General features: G+C 38.5%; 1 protein-coding gene across 1 annotated transcript; it reads right to left on the minus strand.

Annotated features, from left to right (window-relative positions):
• Positions 1-442: 442 nt before the first annotated feature.
• LOC140933303 (E3 ubiquitin-protein ligase KCMF1-like) lies at positions 443-11,683 on the minus strand. Its single transcript, XM_073382836.1, has 6 exons — positions 11,448-11,683; positions 7,400-7,567; positions 4,113-4,252; positions 3,004-3,111; positions 1,832-2,286; positions 443-1,352 (listed from the first exon to the last, which is right to left on the minus strand). The coding sequence occupies exons 1-6, from the start codon at positions 11,461-11,463 to the stop codon at positions 1,040-1,042; spliced, it is 1,200 nt and encodes a 399-aa protein (XP_073238937.1). The 5' UTR covers positions 11,464-11,683; the 3' UTR covers positions 443-1,039.
• Between the last annotated feature and the right edge of the window lie 396 nt (positions 11,684-12,079).

Below are 12,079 nucleotides of genomic sequence, written 5' to 3' on the forward strand. Positions count from 1 at the left end.
TTAATAGAAAAGTTAGCACTGTTACCTTTAGTGAAGGAGGTTACACCCTCTCCAGATCGCAAAATGATAGAGCGGTTTTCACTCGACTGTCGTAAAACCAAAACCAAAGTAAATACACTAGCCAACCAAAGGGCGTAGTAAAACCAAAACCAAAACCCAAACCAATTACTTTCGACAGTCAAGTGAAAACCGCTCTAAAACTTTTAACATTTGATAACTTGTTTTCCCCACTTCGACATTCTCGCTGAAACTCGTAGTAGAGTGACGACGGCTACCACATTTTCCCGCCAAAATGACGCTGGTTCACGAGCAAGCGCTACCTATTACCACTGAGAAAATCTCGTACTCGTACTTGTCCCGACGGGATCTGAACCAGAAACGACTGGATATCCAAAACGACCGCCCACCCCAAAAGCTAAATATGTGAAGTAGTTTGGCATACTAGTTCATTAAAATTTATTTTTCCAACCCTACCTACTTTAATATCTCTCCAACTACAAAATGCGCACTATTATGGTTATTCTCTTTCATGGCGCGGCATTTCGTCACGGATAAATTGATTCTAGGCTTGGTTGCCAATCAATTTGCTCAAAGAAAATTCACCAAAGTCAAATTGGCCCAAATTGAGGTCCACTCGCTCACATTGGAAAACCGGACGGTATATACAGCCACGTATTTAGTATTACGTTAGTTTGTATTTGGAGCTACTTTTCACACCTATATTTACGAATGGGCGATTCTTAATCAATTTGGGCGAAGTTGACAATTGGGAAATTTCGCTTGGGCGAACTGACAAGCGTGCCGGTGTTTTAATGACAATATCAGGTCAACACATTTATAAGATGGTCCTTTCTGAAAACAACAACAGGATGTACTTTCCTGCCCTATAGTACCATCCTTTTCATAAGATCGCGCGCGGGCACAACGATCTAAAACGACGGCAAGTGAACGGGTGGCGTTAAAGTCACTGCAAAACCAGTTCTGAGCGGGTTACACAGAGGCTAAAATTTAATTTGTCTACGTGAAGATCCTGCATACGCTAGGAATCTTTGTCTTCTTCTGTTTCCAATGATATAAACTCCATATCTTCAACAGTAACGTCCTGTTCGACAACTTTTGAGTCTTGTGATTCTGCCGCCCCACGTGCGGCATCATTTGCCGTGCAACCCTGTATCGTTAGGCTTGCAAACTCCTCCGAAGGTTCTGTTGAGTCGGGGATTGGGCGTGGTCTTCGCCTAAATGCGGCTGATCCGAGTGTGGATAATATAAGATCCTGTACAAACAGACTTCTGTCCGCACGCTCGCGTTCGAGGATTTCTTGTTCGGACTCTGAGAGCGAGGGTTCATTAGCCCTAAAACAAATAACAGTAAAAGTAGCAATTCGCCTACCGAGTTTATGAAAGGGGCGTATGTTTGGTTATTTTAATACAATAAAGTAATAAAGTAATCAATAAATTTAGAACACTGAACAAAACTCTTCTGGATCGACGTTTCGCTACATTAGAACAAACCAAACGAATTTTAGGTAAACACAAAATTTTTCGTGTGGCCTCACTTATATTAATCTTAACTGTGTAATTTCATAGCAAGCAAGCCAAGCACCTCTTGTCCCTCAAAATAACGACCTATGTATGAAACTCATAAGGTACGACCGCTTAAATTAAAAAGGCCGCCGAGGAAAGTATCTACATGTATCGGGTGTATCGACCAACAGACTAGTTATGATGGTTTAATAAGCCAAGGCTACGTTTGCCTTGCGACGTAAAACCTTACTCGTTCATCTCATGAAGTCAGTTGATGTTTAAAGTGTTCTGTTTTTATATGTACCGACCTTGCAAGGAGAAAAGACGAAGAGGCTGAGCTGCTGCTTTCTTGAGCACTAGCTGTTGATGTGGTTGGTACACTACCGCTAGCTGCTGCTGCTGCTGCTGCAGCTGCCATCGGCCGCCGCGCTGGAAGTCTTTCCAGTCGTTCCCTTGTCTGTTGCACTTGCTGTCTTTCCAGTTGCAACTGCTGTTGCAGCAATTGAAGCTGCGACTGCATGGGAGGCTGGGATTGCTGTGCTGCTCGACGCACACCCGACAGTTGGGACAGAAGCTCCGCTATAGGGTCCATGCTCTCACGGCCGGACGCGGAGGAGGAGGATGAAGACGACCCAAGACCGCTACCCCCAGATCCTCCGAAATGCATATTGGCTGCTCGTGGTCGAGGAGGTCTGGGCCGACTTCCGCCAACTGCCGGATGAAATAAACGTCTCACATGCCGCGCCGCTCCTGGTTCATCGTAGTAAGTCAGTTAAAGAACAATGCAATATACACAGATCAAACGATTATAGGGAAAGCACCTTGCAAGTATGAGTCCCCTTGGTGCTGCCTATTTCCACTGCGCAGGACTGTACTATTAAGTAAGAAAAAAATATGGCCTAATTGCGCCTACCACTTCTGCACAACATGCACTCTAGTAAATTCCCCCGAACCAGGTATCGTAAATTATCCCTGAAAAAACACAGAGGACCATGTCAAGAATTCAGGGTCCTTATCATTTACATGGGAAAACCTAAAAAATGGTTGGAAAGTCAAATAGTTCACGCTCTTTCGTTTGGGAAGTTTGAAAAATATGAGGTACAATATTGTTTGAGGCAACGCATTTTCTATCCCCTTTTTAGACTTTCCAGTTGATTTGGATATACTTTGATGTGGGTCCTTCTCCCACAAGGTTAAAATCAGATTTTACATGTTTATGCGTGGGATTTTCTGTCGAATGGTAATGGATGGTTTAAGGCGCCACTACAATTCTTTACCACGCTTCACTTGAAGATCCATGATTTTTTAAAAAACAGGAGCATATAATCCCATGCTTCTGAAAAAAATAATGCTTGTGTACATGTAAACACGTGGCGGTGATGATCATTGAAACATACCTGCTAACGTTTGTTTTAAATGCTCTAATACAGCGATACAAAAACGACTGCCTACACCACGTTATTAAAAATGTAAAGGATATTAGTATATCTCTACTGGGTGCCCTGTGCTCTAACGTCAAATGAGCAGCAAAGTCATCTGTCACATGATTTGGGTCTCCACCTGGTAGGGCTGCGCACACTGGACAAACCTACATATGAAAACAAGGCAACAACTGAGCGTCCAGTTTTTTTAAACACATGAAAGGTTTTGTAATCCAGCAGAGCGTGTTTATGAAATTAACTATTCTCATCATTCATTTACTTATTTGCTTTTCTGGGTCCCAAAACCTTGGTTTAACCTCCATTCAGGGTACACCTAACATGAAGCAATCAAAAAGTGACTGACCACAAAAATTATTGATAAGTTCTTAAGTGTTTGCTAGTCACAATGGCGAGAGCTTTCAAAAAATGAATTAACTCACTTAAATAGATGTACAGTACTCCACTTGTGGGAATTCAACACACAACATCGTAGAGATAAGTTAATCATGATTTTCTATACAGTCATTATTACGCGGCTTAAATAATGATTGCAGCAGAATCCATGGCCTGGAAGAACAGTCGCCTTTTTTAGCTCTAATAAAAATATTATATTTGTTCATTAATAATTAACAAACCTCAGCCCAACCTCCATTCAGGGGACACCTCTATTCAGGGGACACCTCCATTTGAGGGACACCTCTTTTCAAGGGACACCTCCCTTGAAAAGAGGTTAGGTGTACCCTGAATTGTCAGATTAACAGTACTGTCTAGTTACATGGCCCGAGCATTTTCAATTATTTTAGGACTTGGTTGTTTTTTTAACTGGGACTCATGATTTTTCACAATATGAGTCCCAGGACTCGCCATAATTATATGTGACAAAATCACTGTACAAGCACTATGACTGAGAGGTGGAAGTGTTAATAGTGACACCTTGCAGGAGATGAACCAGTTAGTTATTTTAGAGTGCAGCTTAGGTGTTGAGCCTGGGACTTCAAGGGACAAAATCAGGTACAGACCAGAACAGAGGGTGACTTGGACCCAGTATAATCATGTACCTCTATATTACTTTCCAGCACCCTGTACTTTCTTTCCAAACAGCATAAAATTGTACATTCCTTAAAAATACAGAGATAAATTTTACTTTTGAACTTCATAAAACACTCACAACTTCAATGGAAGCATCACTGTGTTCCGATGTTACGTGTTCCTGCAATGCTGATTCTGTAAACCCCATTTTTCCACAATAGGGGCAAGTAAAAGCTTGAGGCTGGTCTGCTGTAAATGCTTCACCTCCGTAATAAAGTTCTGTTGAACAAACCACAATTATTATTTTTGACAACTGTTTTCTTCTAACAACTGCACAATTACTTACTTGGTATCATTATTGTCACAAGGTGGGCCAATTTTGGGCAAAAAAAAAAGAAAAATGATTACATGGAGAAAGCAAAAAAACAAACAGTACAATAAGTACATTCATCTGTAGATCTACATGTAGATATAAAATAATCTTTTGCACCCAAAACTTCCTTAACCCATTCGCCCCTGAACCGCCCGTAACCGCCCGTGCGGATTCAGGTCCTTTCTACCCTTTGTGATGTCATCAGTTTTAACGGTCAAGGACAACTCTCTTCGCTAACTTGTGTAGAGTGAAGAGATCTTTCAAACCATACCAGAATGAGCACAATTCAGTCAAGGACACCGGAGAAAGAAGCAAAAAACCACATGACATTGACCTGAAAATCTCCATGAAAATCTTGTTCCATTGCCCACCTACCTTTCCTTTCACCTAATCCTACGATCCTAAAAGCTTTCCTAAAAACTCTTCCCACCAAAATGAAACCTACTAAATGCCCAGCAAGAGAAAAAAAAAATGAGGCAAGAAAAGCGAAAAAAGAAGGGAGGAGAAAAAGTGAAAAGTAAAAGTCAAGACTGCTGTGTCACTTTTAAAACCAAAAACTATCTCGAAATTTTGCTTTCTGCACATGCCCGAACTTCGCAAGCTGATGTTTTGCATCTGGATCAGAAGGTCGCCAAGTGTACGACCTGTAAACCGGTTTGTGGTAAGTTTTAGCCCTTTATAGCACGACAGCGACCAGAAAACCACTCGACTAGCTTCAAAACGCGTTTTTCGGCAAAATCTCCAGGAGCGAATGGGTTAATTCCAAGTACATGTAGCTCTTTACAGCTCATATCCATAACATATGCAAAGGATATCTATGTTGTCAAACCTAAAATTAATGATAGACTGGTTACATTTATGGTATAGTCACCCAAATCAAGGTAGTCCAATAACTACATACATTGACACCATCAGGCTGACACTGGACTAGACAATACCCAAGAAATAAGAGATGCAATGCTGGATCAGTTCATGTGGAAAGATTTTAGAGGTTAGAATCTGTTCGTGTGTTGGTCGCGGTAAAACTTTACCACTGATTATTGAAATCGCTCAAGAATTTTGGCAATTATACTTACAGTTTTTAGGCCATTGCGGGCTACGAGAATCAATAGTGCTCTACAGGAATTGTGTAGCACGTGACAAGAATCACATAGCATGCGATGTGTCACGTAGCGCGCGTTGTGATTTGCATCTCGTGAGAGGATGGTAACTCACTTTTGAGCGGTACTGTACACGTAGTGTCGCCTAAGCATAAGACTTAGTATACATCATTGATGAAAGCACATGTATATGTAAGCCTTTTATTTTGTGGGCACCTCAATTTAACAATTAGCAACTCTTGTTCAAAGACTGCATAGTCCATGATCATATCTTCCTGTCATAATTACTACCTGGTAATTAACCTAGTTAAATATGTGTGTGCTTCAACTAGCAAACTGTTAATTTTTTCTTGTATTTTATATGCATTTAATTAATCATTTATTCATGTGCTTTATGGACATATTGTCTTATAACTGATTCTAGGCCTGATATAAATTGATAAAAAAGTAAACAAGGCCCGTCTGAACGTCCGAGATGGGTAACTTTTCCATTTGGACAAGGAAAAAGATGATCCAAGTTGTCTGCTTGGGCAAGTAAGTTGTAGAGCTCTGACGTTGCCTGACTTTGGATAAAAACTATTATTATTTAGTCCTGTATTTTATAACTAAGTGCCTTGAATATAAACTTTCTTTTGTGTAAGTTGTGTGTGATTGATTTCTTTGTGCGGAGCGTTGCCACTGATTTCCGTGCAACCCCCGCTGTACAGCATAATTGCATGCACATCAATCACACTTGCTTGTCAGCAATCATCAGCGACCTGAATCACTTGTTTGCTAGTGCAGTTAGTGGAGCGTATCGGCATTGTCTCAATCAAAATTTTTAAATTTTTTTAAAAGATCACCGCACTAGCACTGAAGAATAACAGTACTGGTGAGGATGTTCCTTCCAACAAGAAAAAGATCGAGGGTAACAAAAAGAATTATGAGATCAAGCGCACAAGAAAATTTCAGTCGGCTAGGATGAAAGAATATTCGACTGGGCTTGTTATGAACAAGAAACAAACAAAATGCGCTACTCCACAGATGTACATTTATCAAAAGAATAAACTTTTAATTCAATTTGTTGAGTAAAATGTTTTTATTGACTATTTAGCTTTTCAGTAAACTGGGACATGGCGTAAATAAAAAGAGAATGTTTTAAACCCTGCTTTTGCCAGTTTTTTGGGACAAGTAGTTTTGTAGTCCGGACAAGAAAAATACACATTACAAAGAGACAAGTGAATTGAAAAGAAAGTTTCCTACCCTGGTAAAATATATAAATATTTTATATATTTGTGGGTTGTGGCAAAAATGAAAGGTTTAATATCTCATTTAGGATATTAATTTTCCCTAATTGTAAACACAACTCGATAAATAATAAAGTTGTTGTTTTTGGTGTAAGTTGTTAATTTACTGCAGTCCACGCTAGTAAGGGTAATTCAGGTTTTAGTGAGTTGGCAAATGTCTTCTAATAAGTGGCCGAGCAGCCAACCTCTCAGAAACCTCTAGTTTCATTGGCCTTTGAGATGAAACCTGCTAATAGGGAGTTTAAGATACCACGACGGCGATGGCCACGAAAACGTCATTTAAAAAGAGAATTTGCGTTCTTTCAATCTGTGTCACAATTACTCTTTTTGAGACGAATTCCTTAGAACTATATTCAAGTTCAGAAAGAGAAACAAAATTTTGCCGTCGCTTGTTTACGTCCTCCATAAAACGTGAAATTAGGCATTTTCAAGTCATGGTCGAGCAGTGACTGCGAAGAAATGGACGAAAAAGTATGATGCACGTGCAGAATTGTTGTTTTGCCTATTCAACTAATTGCTTTTTTGACATTCTCATTGCCGTCACTGTCATGGCATCCTATTGTTTTTACAAAGTACAGCTAGGGACCATGTTAGAGTCATTTTTCCATTGTTTAAGCTAATTATTAAACAACTCATTCTGAGTAGAGCTTCCTGATGCAACACTTACCAAAATCAGTTCTGGTTAGAATACACTGCATGGGATGATCTGCTGTGTGTCTTGTCGTTGTGGCTCCATTTTCATAGCATGTCGAACAGAGATCATAGTCATAGCATATCAAACATTTAAATCGTTTACCACGGAAATTTGCTTTACTACATGAGTCACAGCTAACACCTGTATGTTGAATGAAAACAAAAAGAAAATGCTCAATGCAAATGGCAATTAGTGCAGCCTGTGCAAAGTCCCTTTTCATTATTTTAATGAATAACAGTAAAACACTAACAGGGTTCTTACTGTATGCCATCAAACAACTAAAAAGCCAGATACTTAGAGTTTAGAACTGTTTTCTTCTGGGAGAGAAAGGGCAGGGCAAATTGAGGGAATGAAAGCCTGAAATTACCTACAGCACTCCATTATCATGCTGCCATCTTTAAAACTTATAATTAATGAGAACCTTCACAAATACATTGAACAGTGTATGCCCAATGAATACATATCACAACATAGCGGCACAGGGTGTAATGATCTTGCGCATTTATCAGCTTCGCACAACACAAGTTGGTCTGTGGAAAAGCCTACAGTACAGTATGTTGCCCAGTATCCGGACACGTCAGTTTAAGATTGCAATAACTTCCCTTTGTTAAACGCAAAAGCTCTAAAATTTGGCCCAGAGAAAATCTATTTAGTCCTTAATATGACGAAAGACAGTTTAACTTTTTTGCCTTTGTTTCCATTGCGAAATTAATATTCTTGCAGAGCTCCTATGTTGCCCAGTTTCCGGACAGCTGGCCCAGTATCCGGACACAACAATAACAAAGTAATTGTACATAAATTTCGACAGGAAAGCGACTTATAAGCTTCTCTTTCACTTGCAAAGTAGTCTGGCAATCGATTCCAAATATATAACCTAGCATCGTGAAATAAAATATAACAAATGACTGGGGTATGGTGGGGAACGCGAGCGGCTGTTTTAAAAATGGTATAATTCTCACTTCCTTTACTAGGAACTTTTTGACTGGTTTAAGGAAGGCATTTCTTCATTTTTTTATTTAAAAAAAAAAGCTTGGGGAAGGGACCTCAATCCGACGGTCAAAGGTCACTCTCCCTTTTAGTCTGACCTGCAGTGTTGATTTCTTCATGCTCAGTCCCAACAATAAGCCTGCTTTTATAGCACTAATTCCTCCTTCTTTCACATCTCTCAATCCCTTTGTGACATTTTTCAGACCATTGCAACCCCATTCTAGCAGTCACAACTGGGGAAAGTATGAGAATTCGAGGTTCAACTCAGACACTTTCGGTTATATATAGAAAATGCAGTCACGCGAAACAAGCCGTGCACACGAAATCAAGGCGCCTCCGGAATGAGTGAAGAAAATTTCCATATGGAGTTGAGTAGAATCACATTTTATGACTATATCATATATCCTAAGCTTTAATTATAGTTACTGATATGAAATAAATCTTAACCGGATAATGTACACAGCTAATTCATCGATTCTGTACAGCAAATAAAAACTGTCCGGATACTGGGCACCTGACATCAATAGTTAGTGAATGTTTCTGGCCTCCGTTATTCCAAACAAATAGAATTTCAAGAATTAATAAACTTTCTGAAAACCTGACTTCCTTAAGTATCTTCACTTTAAAAATAAAACAGTTTCTTTGAAAATATCACACATTACCCTCCCTTTTCTGAGCAGCACTAATTTTACTGCACAGTAAACAGCGTAAATATTAGCCACCAAAAGTTTACTCACTTGAACAGAACGGCGTCCTCTGCAACTGTTTCGGAAGCTTTCAAATCGCCAAAACTTTCATCTTAAAGCTGAAATGTTCAGCTTTCATTCGAAATACTTCGTTTACGGAGAACTGAAAAGGGCGCCTCAAAAATTGAGTTTTTGTTTCAAGTGTCCGGATACTGGTACCGTCCGGATACTGGGCAACATACTGTAATGTATGTTCATATCCTTATTTTAAATGCTCAGGGCATTTTAAATCAAAACACGAACAGTATATGTACTAACATTGTCCCACACTAGGAAATGCAATGTTTTTTTGATTAGGCAAGGTTGGTGCATTTTGTAATCCTTTACATACAGACAAACACATGAAGTAAAGGCTTGTGTGGTTTTTATGTAAAATTTTCAGACTTTAAGTGCTGTGTAGGAAGGAATATTTCCAATAGAAGCAGTAAAATTCCCAGCTGCTGGTTCATTTTTATAGGGCTGTTATTGAAATGCAATGTTTTGAAATTTTATCCCCCTACTGAAGTAGTGCACATAATGATCCTCATTCATGTCATAAAAATTTATAATACCTTTAGTTTAACTTAACAGACTTTCTGATGGGGTGAAATAACTATTGACTATTCAGGCAGAATTTTTTTAAGAGGTGACATTTTATGGAAAAAGATGTATTATGGGGAAAGCTATGCAATTTCTTTAGAGAATATTCAGCAAAGAACAAAAACATTTCAGTTCTGTTAAAAGCAAAATGTAACAACATAATCTGCCAAAAAAAATTTGGACAATTTCGATTTTAGACAAAAAAAACTAATTGTCTAAAAATAAAACCATCAGAAATTTTTTAAGCATCCAAACTGTTTTCAGTGCAGTATAAGCTTTCTTTAATAATTTTATTCCTCAGTAATGTTATCATATGTTCAATGACCCATACTTTAGGAAGCAAACGAGTTAGGCTTTAACAAGGCACTGTTTTTAATCACTGGAAAGAGAAATATATATCATTGTTCCATTTATAAAAGATGTCTTTTTTCAATCCATGCTCGGCTTGATGGAAATTTTGTTATTTTCTTATGAGTGTATCGTTAAAACCTTAAAAGTGCAATAAAACTATCTTTTGCACAATCTTTCCTTTAGTCTAATATTCATGTTTTGTAGCTATAAATTTACCTGAGATAAGTTTTAGCAAAGTGACAAAACGTTTTTTCTGATATTTGTCAAAAAAGAGAGAACATAATTCCCAAAAATTGAATGTCCAGATCAAGCAATTCTTTTAATGAATGAGAATTCTTATGAATTCTGCGATAAACAGTTGTGTGAAATTGCACCATCAGAAAATATCATGAATATGACTACTGGAAAGAAGTGGTGGCTTAATCTGCACGGGTACTGGCAGACAAACCAATACCGACATGGATGACTGCTTTCACTTTTCAGAGCAATTATTGTTTCAGGTCACCAGCTATTTCTCATTTCCAGCAACTACACTATTAATTTTTCAGTGCACTTTATCAAGACTCATCGAAAGAACATTTGACACTCTTCAACAACTTTTCACTTTTCACCAAATTATGTAACAATGCCTAATTTGCACCTTCCTGTCCTTGCTACGCTGAACATAACCCTAACCTGAGTAACTAAACCTCTCCCTTATTTCACAGAAAGGCATGCTCGAATGCAATGTCTATGCAACAAAGGTAGTAAGCCCCAGGGCATCATAAACAAACTGCAGCACAAATCAGTGAATCAAAGTTGTACAGTGTATTATAATTAATTTAATAAATAGGATGATTTGCATGCAGTTTGTTCTCCCAATTACAATTAAAGAGATCCCAAAATTAGTCAACAGTCACATCTTTAAGTCGCTACGTGCAATCCAATTATATAAGAATTGTGTGGTTATGGTTCACGTAAATGTATGTTGGTTCTAACTCACTCCTAAAAGTACAACGACTAATTACTGGACTAAATCAACTTAAACTTTAAAATCGACATCGATAATCAGTTGTTTAAATTTCCACTGGAGGATAACACATCTACCATACGTTAAACAGGAAGATGTAAGACAAATATTATTATGGGAACTTTCCCTACAATCAATGCATTCACTTTCAAGTTGAGCCTACATCTAATAAATGTAAAGAAACGGAACTGAAAACAACACCAGCCAAAACATGAGAATTGCCAGCGTTGGACGAAAGTAAAAACAGCTGAGTGGGCTTAAGCCTTGAAATAAGCACAAGATATTATGGACTGAGTTAACCTCGAATAGGAAATATCTATTTTTTAAAGAAAGTAAGCTTACTTCTTACCCTCATGCCGAGACATAGCAACTTCCCTGATTTAATCTTGCTCTGTCTGTCGAGTCAAATTTGCGCTGATGGAATGGCCGGAAAACGCAAAATATGGCCACAATAGCAAAGAACATTGGACAAATGGTTTATCGTATCTCTATGCACTGGTTTAAGTCCCAAAAACAGCTAAAATTTAAGGCAATTTTCTAGCCATTTCCAGCACTAGAAAGCATCGAGGATCTTGGCCGTCTCCCGGTTTCACTGGGCATGAGCAGTTTTACTATCCCAGCATTCTTTGGAAAACTGAGCATGGGTACCAGTCCTCTGCCAGTACTAAGACAACGAAAGGCGGAAAAAAAGGAAGGAAAAAAAAAAGAACAGAAAAAACACCCCCAAAAAACAAAAAAAACAAAAACAAAATAAAAAAGACAAACAAACAAACAAAGAAAAAGAAAGAGAAAGAAAGAAAAATACGTGCTTGAAAAGGTTTCGAACCCATGAACTCTGCCATATACTGGGGCAGTGTATTGCGTACTGGCATGCATGTAGTGCACACGGTGCATACACTCTTTTTTTTTAAATGTAAGAATGTTGGTTTTTCGGGCCAGGCTGAATGTTCTTATTTTTCTGCCGAATTTAACCTGCAATAT

This window comes from Porites lutea, chromosome 4 (assembly GCF_958299795.1).
Source record: "Porites lutea chromosome 4, jaPorLute2.1, whole genome shotgun sequence".
NCBI lineage: Eukaryota > Metazoa > Cnidaria > Anthozoa > Scleractinia > Poritidae > Porites > Porites lutea.